The 18213-nt window shown below is 49.6% G+C and overlaps 1 protein-coding gene across 1 annotated transcript in view; it reads left to right on the top strand.

The window, feature by feature from the left end:
• LOC142302706 (uncharacterized) overlaps window positions 1-18213 on the top strand; it is a 76958-nt gene that overhangs the window by 40624 nt on the left and 18121 nt on the right. Inside the window, exon 6 of the mRNA XM_075343823.1 lies at window positions 12352-12422. Coding sequence (XP_075199938.1) covers window positions 12352-12422 — 71 coding nt within the window. The remainder of the gene's footprint in view (window positions 1-12351; window positions 12423-18213) is intronic.

The raw sequence follows: 18213 nt of genomic DNA, 5'->3' as shown, positions 1-18213 counted from the left end.
AGTTTCTCCCTAAGGTGGTATCCTCTTTTCATCTCAATCAGGATATCTCCTTGCCTTCCTTTTGTCCTCATCCAGTTCATAGGTATGAAAAGGATTTGCATTTGTTGGATCTCGTGAGAGCACTCAGAATCTACATTTCCCGCACGGCGCCCCTGCGCCGCTCGGATGCACTCTTTGTCCTTGTCGCTGGTAAGCGCAAAGGATCGCAGGCTTCCAAATCCACTCTGGCTCGATGGATCAAAGAACCAATTCTTGAAGCCTACCGTTCTGCTGGGCTTCCGGTTCCATCAGGGCTGAAGGCCCATTCTACCAGAGCCGTGGGTGCGTCCTGGGCACTACGACACCAGGCTACGGCTCAACAGGTGTGCCAGGCAGCTACCTGGTCGAGTCTGCACACTTTCACCAAACATTATCAGGTGCATACCTACGCTTCGGCGGACGCCAGCCTAGGTAGAAGAGTCCTGCAGGCGGCGGTTGCCTCCTCGTAGGAGAGGGCTGTTTTGCAGCTCTAACTTGAGGTATTACTTTACCCACCCAGGGACTGCTTTTGGACGTCCCAATCGTCTGGGTCTCCCAATGGAGCGCCGAAGAAGGGAATTTTGTTACTTACCGTAAATTCCTTTTCTTCTAGCTCCAATTGGGAGACCCAGCACCCGCCCTGTTTCCTTCGGGATTTTTGTTTTTTTCGGGTACACATGTTGTTCATGTTGAACGGTTTCAGTTCTCCGATGTTACTTCGGATTGAATTTGTTTAAACCAGTTATTGGCTTTCCTCCTTCTTGCTTTAGCACTAAAACTGAGGAGCCGTGATCCCACGGGGGGTGTATAGCCAGAAGGGGAGGGGCCTTACACTTTTTAGTGTAATGCTTTGTGTGGCCTCCGGAGGCAGTAGCTATACACCCAATCGTCTGGGTCTCCCAATTGGAGCTAGAAGAAAAGGAATTTACGGTAAGTAACAAAATTCCCTTCTTTACTTGTTGAAGTCCATCCAATTAGTGATGACCGTAATACTGTGGGGGGGAGGGGGGGAGAAACACCCCTTGGATAAGTTGAATAGTTGAATTCAGTTGTCAATCCATTAACATTCTGGTTGGTGCAAATCGATTTGCAGGACCTGGTCCATTGGTGACATCAGTAATCTGAGTCCCTCGTTCCTCCCAGCTCCTCTTTAGCAGACGACCTGTCACAATGTCAAATGTGCGTCACGCTGCAATGATGACTTTGTGCCAGAGCGGCTGATAGAGGAGCCGGGGATACTGCGAGGTAAGAGTTGGTTCTCGGGGATCCCTCCCAGATGCCACAGATTACTGACTTTACATTAACATAAGACCTGGCTTAACTATAAAACGTAGGGTGCCAGAAAGCAAAAAAACTTTGTAGACTATGATAAAATATGTTCAGCACACCAAAATGAGTGAAAAGAAAGTTGATCAAATGTTGCTATTTATTATAAGGCAAAATGTGGAAAAAAAAAGTCCAACGTTTCGACCTTTCAAGGGTCTCCATCATGGACAAGTGATCTAAATGGGTATGTATGAGTGTCTAGTCCACAAGGGGGGGATATATACTGATAGCCGGAATATATGCCTTGAAAGTGATTTGATCAAAGCTCAGGTGTCGAAGAATGTAACCTGATGCTCCCAGGTATTGATAAATAATCCAGTGTGTGGTGGTGAAGACAAGCTGAAAAAAGGTGGCATTAATTAGGGTTCACTAGGCCTGGGACCATAAAACACTTCTGGGGAAGAAGGTCACTGATTGGTAAAAATCAGAGAGACCACGGAGCACTCTGAGAGGCTGGTGATGAGGGTATCTGCTGTTTGTCGTGTAGAATATTCATTGAAAAGGGCCCGAGTCTTCCCCTGAATCACCACTGGAGCCACATCTGGCAATACTTTATGGGCACCAACCCCTGCCCCAGGACTGCCTAAGCCTCCACAATATACTTTTGGGCCACATATTAAACGGATGCTGGCATTTAACAATTGAATATATCCTTTTCAATGAGTATTGTACAGAACAAACAGCAGATATCAGTGTATATCCCCCCTTGTGGACTAGACACTCATTCAACCAATTTAGATCACAAGTCCGGGATACAGTATGAAGAGCCATTAAAATATACATTTTATTAGATTAAAGGTAAAAACAAGGTATAGACAAAGTGATTGATAAAACACCAACATGAACAGCAGGGGGAGAGAGTGAGTAAAACAAGTAGGCCGGTACAACGCTATATATAGCACTGCTTTATACTGTCAAAGGGTTAAACTATAATAAAGCAAATATATGCATAAGCAGGCAAGATCATGAGTAGCAAAAGGTGTTAGTAAAAGTCAGGATTAAATCATCATATCAGATCCATAGCAAGTTGTAAAATAAGTTACCTAATGGCATCTCCTCCCGCTGGTGCTGGCGTCTGTCCCTACACGTGTTTCAGCATAAAGCCTTCATCAGGGGGCGTGGCGTCAGACCAGCAGAGGTTACGTTATATGCGCAGGACAGCCAATGGGCTGTTAGATGACATCACTAACCGGGATTGAATGACAGCGCATGAATGACAGCGCATGCGTCCAATCAGGAATCCCCGGCGAACACACAGCCGCGTCCTCCAAAGAGCAAGGATGTGACGCGAGCAGGCTCTGACCACGTGACCTAGCACGTGATCGGAGTCCGGTCACGCGACGCCACACCTCCAGGATACTGACGCGGCAGCCAGTGACCGCAGGAGACCCAGTCAGACGCATGCGCACAATCCCGAGTGGAAAGCTCCTGCTCTGCGCATACAAACAATAATAGAATGCAATGGAGACGTAGAATGGAGAGATGTAGTAAAGAGTAGGGGAGAAATATGTGTAGACATCGGTGCAGGTAGTCCATAGAAAAATTATAAACACAAAATTATGTCTAAATACATAGCTATATGCTATATAAGCACATGAGGGACATCACATTACAAAATTTAGGATCTTAGGATTATTTTTCCATATAACTATTTTGGACTGTGATAATAGGAGGCTTCAATTATAATCCAGGAATATATCTAGAGAAATCCATTGAATGAACTGTAGAGGCAGGTTCTAAAAGGAAGCCTTTGTGAGAAGTGCCCGCAGCAAACGGTCAGGCCGGTAATCAGAGGTGAAGTGCCTCGAAGATCCTAAATTTTGAGGTCTGGTCTTCAAGCTTTTACTTCATTCTTCTTTTGTTACATTTCAATACCTTACCGTTTGAGGTGCCCATGTTATTAGACAAGACAGATATTGTATCTACCATATATGTAGAATAAGATAAATTATATCCTTTTGGAGGACACCTCCAGTCATGACATAGAAGTCCTTATGTGGTGTGTTTATAAAGAAGAAATATTTTGTAACTCTCCTTAGCCTCAGTCATTGAAGAAGGCTTATGCCGAAACGTCAATTTCTGACTGCTTTATATTGAATATAAAGAACAAATAAGTTACTAGAGTTCCAACAGAATTTTGAGTGCCGGAGTCTTTTTCATGAAGTCCGTGATAAAGACCCTTAAAGGGTTGAAACATTAAACTTTTTTTTTTTTTTTTTCCCCACAATTTGCCTGATAATAAATGAGATTTGATCAACTTACTTCTGACTCATTTTGGTGTGCCGAAACAGATTATGGACTTGATTAATGGACCAAGTCTTGCGAATTGAGACACCATACAATAGGCTAAATTATAGTTCCTGGAAAAACTACAGCAATACGGCACTGCGTAAAGTGCTAAGGAAAGGGGGTACTCATTTCCTGTTTCATGGGAATTTTTTTTTCATTTTCTTTACTAAAACAGATATTTAGGGAACTGTGACAGATCCTCATTAACATTGGAGAGCAGTCCACCATTAAAATGTATGTCCGAGCATTAGTTGTTCCCTTTCGATGGGATAACTTGCTAATTACTAGGGGTTTGGAAGGCCCCCCCCCCCCCCCCCAGAACATGGTGCTCAGACTGAATACAGCAGAGGTGGCGCCTGAGGACCTTCACTCAATTTCTCTAAGGAACTGCTGAAGAAAGCAAAGTACAGCCCTTCGCAGTCTTCAGAAGTCCCATAAACCATTGTTACCGTCCTCAAGGCCACCGGCAGTGCATGTTCTCAGGATTTTCTTAGCACTGCATCGGTGATGGAAGCGTCCCCTGCGCAGGTGACTAAATTACCTTGGCAATACTAAGGAAACCTTGAGAAAATACACCGTTGGTGGCCTTGAGGACTAGTTTAGGAGCACTGGTCTATGGGAGTCCCGTAGATGGCAAAGTGCTATACTTGGCTTTCTCCACCAGTCCCATAAAGGAGGAATGGTGTGGAGGTCCTCATGCGCCACCTCTGATCCTTTCAGAGGGAGTCCTGCTTTATTTACCATCTTAGTACAGCTCCTTTTTAAAGTGAATGTATCACTTATGTAAATCTGTCCACAGGTGTGTGCTGGTTAAGCTGGGTTTACACACTGCAACATCTCAAACGACATCGCTGTAACGTCACCGGTTTTGTGACGCAATAGCGATGTTGTTTGCGATGTTGCAGTGTGTGAAACCTATCAGCGACCCGGCCCCTGCTGTGAAGTTGCTGGAAGTTGCTGATCACAAGTCGTTCAGGACCATTCCTAGGTCCTTTGTTTCCCGCTGTGCAGCATGAAGTTTCAGTGTGTGAATACTTTTCAGCGACTTTGTTAGCAACTTCCCTTTCAAAAGGCTGCTTATCAACGTCCCCAACAACCAGCGAGGTCGCTCTGCAGGTCCGGATCGCTGGTAAGTTGTTGGCCAGGTTTGCCGGGTTGAACGCTCACCAGAGACTTAGCAGAGACTTATGGAGATCGCTATTGCGTCACCAAACCGGTGACGTTACAGCGATGTCCTTTGCGATGTTGCAGCGTGTAAACCCAGCTTTACATCCTGGTGTCTGAGCCCTATTGATACTGTAACTTTGCATTTCCTGATGAAGTTGGGTTTCACTTTTGAAACGTGTCTCATAAAGTACCGCAATCTACTATCCGGCCATTTGGATCTTTTTATCTACAGCAGCACAGTTTTAATCCATTTTTTGCTGGTTTCTGCATACCGCATTGATACTGATGTATGGGTATATGCACATGCAGCAACCCCAGCACTCCTAGCGGGTGCCCTTCTGTAGAGCGTCTCCTGAAATATAGTGCAATATGTTCTCCATGTATCAAACAATAGAGACTGTTTCTGCTGCCAGTGCACCATAATACAGACCCAAGTGTCACAATTTGTATGTATAAAGCACTATAGCTGGCGCCGCACACTCCATTTCCTGTGTAGATGGGTTGCAATAATTTCTGTGGATGTGAATATCCACGTGAGGGCGATTTATTTCTAGAACACATGCGAGGATTTCTGCAAAAGCAAGTCAAATGAGTGGGAGCGTGACTGCAACACCGAAGAAAATAAATTCACCCCCATTCTGTGCCCTTGTAATGCCATGGGTCAGTCAGAGCGTGCCTTGCCCCCATTAATCTTGGTCGGAGTAGACCCATTACCCCCCCTCCCCTCTTGTCGTACCCGGAGTAGACTATTCCCTCCCCCCATGTCGTACTCGGAGTAGACTCTTCCCTCCCTTCCAACAACCCCCCCACCACCACCACCACCCCTCATGTCATACCTGGGGTAGGCTCCTTCCTTCCCCCCCCCCCCCCCCCCCTCTTGTCATACCCGGAGTAGACTATTCCCTCCCTTCTCTCCCACCCCCCCCTCCCCCCATGTCGTACCCGGAGCAGACTCTTCCCTGTCCCCTCATGTTGTACTCGGAGTAGACTCTTCCCTCCCTTCCAACAACCCCCACCACCCCTCATGTCATACCTGGGGTAGGCTCCTCCATCCACCACCCCCCCTTCTTGCCGTACCCAGGGTAGACCCCCCCCCCCCCCCCTCTTGCTGTACCCGAAGTTGAACCCACCCCCCCTCTTGCTGTAATGTTCTAATTTGGGGCTTTCACCCTTATCCATAATGGCAGCCAGAATGTGGGTCTTGGCACAGGAAGAGTTTGGGCCACAAATGTGACCTGCTGGAATGGGAGGATATTGCCAGCAATAATGGTCTGCCCTACTGAACCCAAAATATTTAAAAAGCTTGTTTAAAAGAACTGAGAGTCCTCAGTGGTTGATGCCTTTTTTTAATGGGCAACTGAAAAGATGGTAATAGCAGCTTTCCAGACTACTCAGGTGTCTTCATCAGGCTCAGTATAACACAAAATCTGAAGAGTCACATATTTATAGAGAACAGGACATAGTGAAGAGTCACGTATTGTGTATATATGTGACTCTTCAGATTGTGTTATATTGAGCCTGATGAAGACACCTGAGTAGTCTGGAAAGCTGCTATTATTACCATCTTTTCAGTTGCCCATTAATTAAAAGGTACCAACCACAGAGGACTCAGTTCTCTTAAACAATTTTTTATCTCTACTGGCTAACACGGTACAAAGATATTTTACCTGTATTAAAACATTTTAGGAATAGACAGGCTGAAAGTAACATAATTTTTTTCCCCTACATTTATGAAACCATGAGCGTTCTTACAGCGACCAGTTTAATAGTTGTCAGACTTTCTATGAATCGTATTGCACAATGTTTTCCGATCATCAATCCTTTTTCTTTGTCGCTCCATTGGGAGACCCAGACAATTGGGTGTATAGCTATTGCCTCTGGAGGCCACACAAAGTATTACACTTAAAAGTGTAGGGCCCCTCCCCTTCTGGCTATACACCCCCAGTGGGATCACTGGCTCACCAGTTTTGTGCTTTGTGCGAAGGAGGCAACACATCCACGCATAGCTCCACTTTTTAGTCAGCAGCAGCTGCTGACTATGTCGGATGGAAGAAAAGAGGACACATATAGTGTCCCCAGCATGCTCCCTTCTCACCCCACTGTATGTCGGAGGTGTTTGTAAGGTTGAGGTACCCATTGCGGGTACGGCGGCAGGAGCCCACATGCTGATTCCTTCCCCATCCCTTTTTACAGGGCTCTGGGTGAAGTGGGATTTACCGGTCTCCAGGCACTGAGACCGTGCTCCATCTACAGCCCCTGGAGAAGATGCTGGATGGAGCGGAGTACATCAGGGACATGGCCCTGCTTCCTCAAGGTACTCTGTGTCCCCGTGCATTTGGCGCTCACACCGCAGCATGCTGGGTGTTGTAGTGCGCCGGGGGACATCAGCGCTGCGGCGCCTGTGCCATGGCCTCATTCAGCTTTGCTGAAGCAGGCTCACTTATGGGAATTGGTCGCGCCGGCCGCTGGGACTGCGGCGCGGCTGGCACTTGTAGTGCGCCGGGGACTTCAGCGCGGCCTGCGCTTTTACGGCGGCCGCGCTGATAACTAGAGTCCCCGGCTTTTGCGGCCTGCTTCCGTTCGTTCCCGCCCCCAGACCTGCCAGTCAGGAGAGGGGCGGGACGCTAGCCACTTCCAGGAATCGGTCGCGCCGGCCGCTGGCAGCGGCGCGGCTGGCACTTGTGGTGCGCCGGGGACTTCAACGCGGCCCGCGCTTTTACGGCGGCCGCGCTGATAACTAGAGTCCCCGGCTTTTGCGGCCTGCTTCCGTTCGTTCCCGCCCCCAGACCTGCCAGTCAGGAGAGGGGCGGGACGCTGGCCACTTCTATGAATCGGTCGCGCCGGCCGCTGGAACTGCGGCGCGGCTGGCACTTGTGGTGCGCCGGGGACTTCAGCGCGGCCCGCGCTTTTACGGCGGCCGCGCTGTTAACTCGAGTCCCCGGCTTCTGGGCCTAGTCTCCCTTCGTTACCGCCCACAGCCCTGACAGTCAGGGTAGGGGCGTGACGCTGCATAGAGCAGAGCTGAGAGCTGGAGTATGTTTTGCATACTCCACCCCTCTCACTGTGTGCACTGTGAATCCGGATTCCCGCACTTTCTCAGGCACGCCCACGGCTTCCTTCTCTACAAGGACACCGGCAGCCATTAGTGTCAGTTTCTGTACGATACAGAGACAAGTGTGGAAGACCCTGGCATTCTGATAGTCACACAATCGCTGTAACAGGCGTTAAGCAGCACCTGTGGTGCTAACCCCACTAGTGCAGAAGTGCACTTATAGATATGCTTGTACTATATACATTGCACTGTTTGGTCGCACGTTGTATATACCCTCCTGGATTATGCGGAGGAGTTATCAGCATATTCTCTGTGTAAAACAAAGGTGCAGAACCACATGTTTTTCTATACAGCTGGTACAGCATGTACGGCTATACGGCCGGCAGCTACATAGACTCCCATTGTATGCACTAATGGCCAGGGGATGAGGACGGTGTCTGCAGTATTTACTGACAGTTTTTCTGAGACTATGGCTATGATACTAGAAGCCTAGCAGTCCGGACATGTCTCTCACAATATGGGCACTGTTGAATCATTGATCCATGGCCCCCCTCAGTGTGAATAACTAACAGCTCCGGGAATGTCACACGCATCCCAGAGTCACGGCTCTGCACGGACGTCAGTCCCAGACAGCCTAAGTGGGCTCGCTATGAGCGGCCTCGGTTTCATCAGGGTCCTAACAGAAGGACTCGCTGTGTAATGAGGCGGAAGTAGCGGCTCAGGATTCTGATCCTGAGACCGCTCTCAATCTGGATACACCTGATTGTGACGCCATAGTAAATAATCTTATAGCGTCCATCTATAGAATGTGGGTTATTTCTCACAGCTCCTCCAGTGGAGGAGTCAGCTTCACGTATTTTTCTGGACCACTCTGCCTTCAGAGAGGCAGTCCAGGAACACCACGCTTATCCAGATATGCGCTTCTCCAAACGGCTTAGGATACACGTTATCCCTGTCCCCTGACTTGGTCAAGGACTGGACCCAATGTCCCGAGCGGCATCCTCCAATCTCCAGGCTTGTAGCTAGATCCATAGTTGCAGTGGGAGATGGAACTGCAAACTCAAAGATGCCACTGACAGACAGATGGATCTCTGGTCGAAAGCCATCTATGAGGCTGTCGGCGCACCGTTGGCTCCGGCATTCTCTCCCTTGGGGCACTCCAAGCTATTTCAGCTTGTCTTACACAGATTGACACGGTTACACGTACATCTGTGCCGCAGGTGGCATCCTTAACCTCTCAAATGTCTGCATTTGTTTCTTACGCGATTCAGGTTGTCCTGGACTCTGCGAACCGTGCGGCGGTAGCCTCCGCTACTCCGTGTTTTTAAGCAGAGCCTGGTCTGCTCGTTAAGTGAATGGAAGGCAGATTCTGCTTCCAAAAAAGGTTGCCTAACCAGTTGCCTTTTTCTGCTGACCGACTGTTTGGTGAGCGTTGGATGTAACCATCAAACAGTCCAGGGGTAAGGATTCATCCTTTCCTCAGCCCGGACACAACAAACCCCAACAGAGCAAGAGGCAGTCGGGGTTTTCGGCCTTTTCGAGGCTCGGGCAGGTCCCATTTTTCCTCGTCCAATGTGGACTCAAAAGGATCAGAGGAGCTAAGATTTTAGCGGGCTCAGTCTTGCCCAAAAAAGCGACAGTCTGAAAACCCGCTTCCAAGGCGGCTTCCTCATGACTTGCGGCCTCGGTCGGTAGCAGGCTCTCCCGCCTTGGCGATATTTAGCTGCCATAGGTCAATGACCATTGAGTGTGAGACATTCTGTCTCACGGGTACAGGATAGAGCTCACTTCTCGTCCTCCAACTCGATTCTTCAGAATTTCTCCACCTCCCGGCCGGGCCGCTGCTCTTCTGCAAACAGGGTGCACTCTATAGGCAGAAAGAGTGATGACCCCCGTTCCTCTTCAGGAACAAGGTCACGGTTTTTACCCCAAATTCTTTGCGGTACCTATAACAACGGGCCGTTCCGTCCCGTTCTGGATCTAAAAATGCTCAGCAAGCTCGTGGACACCAGGCGGTTCCGGATGGAATCCCTCCGCCATGTCATCGCCTCAAGGTCCCAAGGATATTTCCTAGCATCATTAGGCATCAAGGATGCTTATCCACACGTGCCGATTGATCCAGAGCACTAGCGTTTCTACGCTTCGTTATAGGAGACGAACACCCTCTGTTCGTAGCTCTACCTTCCGGCTAGCGACAGTCCAACTGGTCTTCGCCAAGGTCAGGGCAGCAGTAGTCACAGTCCTGCACTCTCAGGGTCACTCTGTGGTCCCGTATTTAGACGATCTACTTGTCAAGGCACTCTCTTAGGAAACATGCCAACACTGCCCGAACGTTGCGCTGGAGACTCTCTAGAGTTTTGGGTGGATCATCAACTTTTTAAAGTCAGATCCGACCCCGACCCTATCGATAACATATCTAGGCATAGAGTTTCTTACTCTCTCAGCGATAGTGAAGCTGCCGCTAGACAAACAGCATTCACTACGGGCTGCAAGCTCTTCTTTAAGAACCAGTCGCACACATTGAGACGCCTCATGCACTTCCTACGTAAGATGGTAGCAATGCAGGCAGTTCCTTTCGCGCAGTTTTACTGCGTCCACTACAATGGGACATTCTCCGCCAATGGGACGAGGAGTCGACGTCCCTCAACAGAGTCGTCGTTCTTTCTCAGGCGGCCAAGGAATCTCTACGGTGGTGGCTTCTTCTCACCTCTTGGTCAAAAGGAAGGTCCTTCCTATCCCCGTCCTGGGCGATAGTTACGACAGACGCGAGTCTATCAGGGTGGGGAGCAGTTTTTCTCCACTACAGCGCTCAGGGTACGTGGACTCAGCAAGAGTCCACTTTTCAGATCAATGTTCTTGAACACAGAGCAGTGTATCTTGCCCTACAATCCTTCCAACAGCGGCTGGAAAGCAAGCATATCCGACTTCAGTCGGACAGCTCCACAGCGGTGGCATACATCAACCACCAAGGAAGAACGCGCAACCGGCAAGCCTTCCAGGAAGTCCGGCAGGTTCTGATGTGGGTGGAAGACACGGCATCCACCATATCCACAATTCACATCCCAAGTGTGGAAACTAGGAAGCTGACTTCCTAAGTCGCTGAGGTGTGGCCGAAAGAGTATGGTCTCCTCACCCGGACGGGTTTCAGGAGATCTGGCGCCGCTGACAGAGGCCGGACGTCGATCTAATGGCGTCACGGCACAACAACAATGTGCCAGCTTCATGGCACGGTTTCACAATCATCGAGCTCTGGCGGCAAACGCCTTAGTTCAGCATTGGTCGCAGTTCCAGCTACCTTAGGTGCCACCTCTGGCATTGTTGCCCAGAGTACTGCGCTAGATCAAGACCGACTGCGGCCGCGCCATCCTCGTCGCTACAAATTGGCCGAGGATGTTGTGGTACTCGGTTCTGTGGTGCCTCACGGTAGGCTAACCGGGGGCACTACCAGACCAATCAGACTGGCTGTCTCAAGGGCCATTCTTCCATTTGAATTCTACGGCCCTCAACCGGATGGTGTGGCATTGAGTCCTGGAACCTAGTGTCGTCAGGATTACCTCAGGACGTGGTTGCCACCATGAGACAGGCTAGCATACCAACGTCCGCCAAGATTGACCACAGGACGTGGAAGATGTTCTTATCTCGGTGCTCGGCGCAGGGTGTTTCTCCCTGGCCGGTTGCATCGTCTGTTTCCTTCCTTCCTGTTGAAACCTACAGTTCTACTGGGCTTCTGGTTCTCTCAAGGCCGAAGGCCCATTCTACCAGAGCCGTGGGTGCATCCTGGGCATTACGGCACCAGGCTACGGCTCAGCAGGTGTGTCAGGCACCCACCTGGTCGAGTCTACTTACTTTTACCAAGCATTATCAGATGCATACCTACGCTTCGGCAGACGCCAGCCTAGGTAGATAAATCATTCAGGCGGCGGTTGGCCACCTGTAGGAGAGGGCCGTTTGACGGCCCTATCATGAGGTATTCTTTTACCCACCCAGGGATTGCTTTTGGACATCCCAATTGTCTGGGTCTCCCAATGGAGCGACAAAGAAGGGAATTTTGTTTACTTACCGTAAATTCCTTTTCTTCTAGCTCCAATTGGGAGACCCAGCACCCGCCCTGTTTTTTCGGGGTTTTTCTGTTTTTTCGGGTACACATGTTGTTCATGTGGTATGGTTCAGTTCTCCGATGTTTCCTCGGATTGAATTGGTCTTTAAACCAGTTATTGGCTTTCCTCCTTCTTGCTTTGGCACTAAAACTGGTGAGCCAGTGATCCCACTGGGGGTGTATAGCCAGAAGGGGAGGGGCCCTACACTTTTAAGTGTAATACTTTGTGTGGCCTCCAGAGGCAATAGCTATACACCCAATTGTCTGGGTCTCCCAATTGGAGCTAGAAGAAAAGGAATTTACGGTAAGTAAACAAAATTCCCTTCTTTTTTTTGTGCCACAGAATGAAAGTTTTATGGAAAGAAGCCAGTTTTATAAGTAAAAGAAATGCTTTGCTTTTCAGGGACGGAGGCTTCTGGATGGAGTGGGTTGATAATTCTCATGTCCTAGGAATATTTTCCAGTCCTGAGGAGGGTGAGTTGTCAGTTTTGACCTGAACGCTGATTAATCGTGTCCCTAGAGAGTGGGGGGGTGCGGTGTGGCGTGCCTAGAGTGGGGGGGTGCGGTGTGGCGTGCCTAGAGTGGGGGGGTGCGGTGTGGCGTGCCTAGAGTGGGGGGGGTGCGGTGTGGCGTGCCTAGAGTGGGGGGGGTGCGGTGTGGCGTGCCTAGAGTGGGGGGGGTGCGGTGTGGCGTGCCTAGAGTGGGGGGGGGTGCGGCGTGGCGTGCCTAGAGTGGGGGGGGTGCGGCGTGGCGTGCCTAGAGTGGGGGGGGTGCGGCGTGGCGTGCCTAGAGTGGGGGGGGGTGCGGCGTGGCGTGCCTAGAGTGGGGGGGGTGCGGCGTGGCGTGCCTAGAGTGGGGGGGGGTTTGCGGCGTGGCGTGCCTAGAGTGCTGCTCAGCCGGACACTCATTACCCGGCACATAAGTGGAGATTGTGTCACTCACAATGGTGAGGGGTTTTCTGTTCTGCACATTGTATATGGAGACACTGCTTAGACACAGGCAGTAGCAGTCGCGGATGACAGAGTTGTTATGGTAGGATAGGGGCGGTAGACCGGTGTTAGGTACGTTGACCAAACCAGCCAATTTTCTCAGGATCGATTTACATTCAAACCTATTGGCACCTCCAACTCTCACCTGATGTTTGGGGAGAGAACGATCCGGTACACTGGGATTTAAACACCTGTTTTTGTTTTGGTGTGGATGGGGGGGGGGGGGGGGGGTGTGGGGGGGGGGGGGTGTCGGGTGTCTATCTATCAGGCAGCTCCATAGAGAACACCGGAGCCTTCGGTTAAGCCGGGCGTTTGTGTATAAAGGGAGACGGGTGAGTTTTAGATATTCCTCTCTCCCAACAGTCATCTAATATGTATCTAAGGTGCCAGTATCCACTGGACCATCTAATGTTTATGGGGTCACCCGATTCTGTGTCTTTAGATTGAGCAGTATAAATACATAGCGCACCCCTCTTTTTATAACCTGCTAGATTAATAGCTCCCTATTGATAACACTTGCACAGCATATTTTATATCTGAGAGTGGGGAGAGATATCAGATGGCTTACTGTTAACTAGTGGGCACCTTCCCAATGCTGAGCAGAGGCACCATGGGGAAATCTTAGAGGAAGGCTGCAGAAAGTCTAGTTTTTTTGTTTTTTTTTTTTTTTTTTCTTTCCTAGATGGAGTCTTCAAGACATGATTCAAATGTTTTTTGTTTTTAATTTTTCTTTTTATACTGCATAATTTCCTCAACAACTAGACTTAATTTAAGGGGTCCTCCATCTGCATATAAATACACCAAATGCAATATGAGAGAAGAAATCACATTGCACGTGCACCAGTGTTATGCAATGAGGCGCTGCTGATCTGCGAGCTTCTCCTTAGCTGGGATCGGGCTGCAAAGTATGCTGTATATGTCGGACAAGACTCTCTAATGAAAGTCAATGGGTGTGAAGCAAAAAATCGGACCTCACCGGGACAATCTGGATGCCACCCCATTTTTTTATTCCCCCCCCCCCCCTTTTCGCATCTCAAAGGGAAAAAATACCCCAACATTGATAGGTGATAGAAAGATATTAGATATCCGGCAGCTATATAATTCCTCCCCCCAAGTATTATAAACTTGTATCCTTTAGTGCCTTTCATGTGGCTCTAAAGGGTGTTTAGGCTGAATTTACCTAATAACCAGCAAAGGTGAAGCAGGCTGGCATTATCATTAGAAAAGTTGCTGAACCAGTAAGAAAGCTATAGTGTTTGTTTTAACCCTAGAACGCGCAACCATAGAAATCTACAATAGAAAACCAGTAACCTAGCAGGTCTGCGAGGCCCCAGGTACGCATTCTAGGGTCAATGGGGTGTCTGATAGACACCTCTTCGTTGCTATCACCAGGATTGATGCCAGCTGACATTACACAGCTGACATCAACCGCAACTAATATTACCACGATTGACACCGTACCAGGGCAATCGGGAAGAGCTGGAGCAAGGTGCCAGAACTGGAGCACCACTTCTGGGGCAGCTGATGGCTGATATTTTTTGGCTGGGAAGAGCCCAATAACCATGGACCTTCTAAGCCTGATAAAACCAGCCCACAACTATCTGCTTTACCTTGGCTCGTTGTAAAAAAAAAACTACATGGGGTCCCTTCTATTTTTGATATTTATTAGGTTAATCAAGCCTAAACACCCTTTAGTGCAACATGGAGAGCACAGAAGGGAAATTGTATATCTGCAGGATATCTATCGTTTTTTTTTTTTTTTATGATTGTTTTATTAATTATGACAACTAGCTTTAATTGACATATTATAATATGTGAAAGATTAGTGTGTTTCTTACACATGTCATACAAATGCTAGGTGAGAAAAAACCTAGAGCACTCGCATGACACTCACCAACTTTTCAGGCTGAGAATCTGAGTGCTTTGATATACACAGATCTGAGCGAACCCTTAAGGTGTGGATAGTTTGTCTGACAGCGTAGACTCTGCCCATAATCAGTGCCTACAGGCTCCTGAGGTGTAACTCTGGGGCTGTGGGTGCAGCATGACCCCAATGTCTGGTCTATAATAGGGGTGCTCTTCAGATCTGGTCTGTATTGGGTTTATGTGCAGTACAGATACCTTTTCCTAGTTTGGGAAGTTTTTACCTGTACCATATATTCTACATTATAGGGACTGGGGTGAATGGCTGGGAGGATAAGCTCAGCCACATTTTTCTGGTGCCCCATTCTTGGTATTTGTGGGAAACCCCAGTAAATGCCCGTCTGTAGGAACAGATGGCACAGCAGTTGAGTTGAGCGCTTAATTTTTATTTTTTTCTGTGGTTTTCTTTAATATCAGACTTTAATAACCAGTTTCTATTCCTGAGCTTGAAGTGAAATGATAGGAAAGAGAAAATCTGCCCACATGCGGGCACGTCCATATGCTCGGTGTAAGCACCAGGTGCACGGTACTGAGGTCAGGACATACAGCGAGATATCCGGAATGTCGTCATTATATTTGGGTGGTTTTATTGCAACTAACGGGATTCAATGAGTATGAAAAGCTTTATTCAATGTTGTAAATATCATCCGGACCATTAACTTTTCGCATCTGGTTGACTTCCTTAGTAAATTAAGGCCTTGTGTATTCCTGCGCCCATCAGGGGACGCCCAGCTAATATGGAGGGCAGCCATTCTTGAACCATCCTGAATGGTTGTCGTACAGGAGTTGGTGCTCCATGGATTCAGAAGCTTCTACGACCCATCATATGTAGGGCATCCTCTAGATCAGGGATCTCAAACTCGGCTGGGTGTATGGGCCGCACAGAGGAAAAAAATAATTTGGAGGGCCGCATTCCTTGCAGGACAAAGTGACATTTCTTTATCGCTCCTAATTGGGAGACCCAGACAATTGGGTGTATAGCTACTGCCTCCGGAGGCCACACAAAGCACTACACTTAAAAGTGTAAGGCCCCTCCCCTTCTGCCTATACACCCCCCTGTGGGATCACGGGCTCCTCAGTTTTCATGCTTTGTGCGAAGGAGGTCAGACATCCACGCATAGCTCCACTGTTTAGTCAGCAGCAGCTGCTGACTATGTCGGATGGAAGAAAAGAGGGCCCATAGTAGGGCCCCCAGCATGCTCCCTTCTCACCCCACTTTTGTCGGCGGTGTTTGTTAAGGTTGAGGTACCCATTGCGGGTACGGAGGCTGGAGCCCACATGCTGCTGCCTTCCCCATCCCCCTTAGGGCTCTGGGTGAAGTGGGATTTTACCGGTCTCCAGGCACTGAGACCGTGCTCCATCCACAGCCGCTGGGGAATCTGCTGGATATGGAGCTGAGTATCGTCAGGGACATGGCCCTGCTACGTCAAGGTACTCTGTGTCCCCGTACAGACCGCGCGCAGACACACTGCAGCATTGCTGGGTGTGTTAGTGCACCGGGGACAACAGCGCTGCGCGCTTGTGCCACTACTCACTACAGCTCTGCTGAGTGAGTTAATGTATTGGGAACTGCCGCGCCGGCCGCTGCTGTCAGTTTACGCTGCGGCGCGGCTGGGACTTGTGGTGCGCCGGGGACTTCCGCGCTGGCCGTGCATATATGACGGCCGCGCTTATTACTCGAGTCCCCGGCTTTTGCGGCCTAGTTTCGCTTCGTTCCCGCCCCCAGGCCTGCCAGTCAGGGGAAGGGCGGGACGCTGTACAGAACATCAGCGCAGAGGGCTGGAGTCTACTTTACATACTCCAGCCCTCACACTGGACACAGTGGGACGCCAGTTTCCCGCACTTTGTCTGAGGCACGCCCACGGTCCGCCCCTCTTCACAGAACGCCGGCAGCCATTCCTGTGTGCAGTCTGAGCTGGAGAGGGGAGACAAGTTCTGGGAGACCCAGACACGGGATTCTGGCGACCACACACCCGCGTTTGCGCGGGCGGTAAGCGGCACCTCTGGTGCTGACCCCACTAGTGCCGAAGTGTACATTTGTATTTTTATGCTTGCATGCTATACATTGCACTGTACGGTCGCTGGTGATTCTTGGCTATATACCCTCCTAGATTACTCAGAGGAGACAACAGCATGTCATCCGCAAAAAGCAAGGGTGCCAAGGCACAGGCTTTCTATACTGCTTGTACCGCATGTGAGGCTACTCTACCGGCAGGTTCCACTGACCCCCATTGTGTGCAGTGCTCGGCCCCTGTGGCACTTGCTTGGCCGGGGCCTCTGCTAGAGGTGACCCAGGGAGAACCACCTGTGAATACTGTCCAGGTGACGGGGACGGAGTTTGCAGTTTTTGCGGATAGATTGTCTGTGACTATGACTAAAATTCTAGAAACTTTGCAGTCTAGACCAGTAACTCAGACCATGGGCACTGTTGAATCATTGCTCCCTGGTCCCCCTCAGTTGGAACAGCTCCGGGCTCCGGGGGTGTCCCATGCATCCCAGGGTGAAGGCTCTGACACGGACGACAGTCCCAGACAGCCTAAGCGAGCTCGCTATGAGCGGCCCTCGACTTCATCACACTGGTCAGGGTCCCAGCAGGAGGACTCTCTGTATGATGAGGCGGAGGTAGCTGATCAGGATTCTGATCCTGAGACCGCTCTCAATCTGGATACTCCTGATGGTGACGCCATAGTGAATGATCTTATAGCGTCCATCAATAGAATGTTGGATATTTCTCCCCCAGCTCCTCCAGTGGAGGAGTCAGCTTCACAGCAGGAGAAATTCCATTTCAGGTATCCCAAGCGTAAATTAAGTACTTTTCTGGACCACTCTGACTTTAGAGAGTCAGTCCAGAAACACCACGCTTATCCAGATAAGCGTTTCTCCAAACGGCTTAAGGATACACGTTATCCCTTTCCCCCTGACGTGGTGAAGGGCTGGACCCAGTGTCCCAAGGTGGATCCTCCAATCTCCAGGCTTGCGGCTAGATCCATAGTTGCAGTGGAAGATGGGGCTGCACTTAAAGATGCCACTGACAGACAGATGGAGCTCTGGTTGAAATTCATCTATGAAGCTATCGGCGCGTCGTTTGCTCCAGCATTCGCAGCCGTATGGGCACTCCAAGCTATTTCAGCTGGTCTTACACAGATTGACACGGTCACACGTACATCTGTTCCGCAGGTGGCATCCTTAACCTCTCAAATGTCTGCATTTGCGTCTTACGCGATTAATGCTGTCCTGGACTCTACGAGCCGTACGGCAGTGGCGTCCGCCAACTCCGTGGTTTTACGCAGAGCCTTGTGGTTAAGGGAATGGAAGGCAGATTCTGCTTCCAAAAAGTGCTTAACCAGTTTGCC

Source organism: Anomaloglossus baeobatrachus, chromosome 4 (assembly GCF_048569485.1).
Source record: "Anomaloglossus baeobatrachus isolate aAnoBae1 chromosome 4, aAnoBae1.hap1, whole genome shotgun sequence".
Taxonomy (NCBI): Eukaryota; Metazoa; Chordata; class Amphibia; order Anura; family Aromobatidae; genus Anomaloglossus; species Anomaloglossus baeobatrachus.
This window is presented reverse-complemented; position numbering and strand designations above follow the sequence as displayed.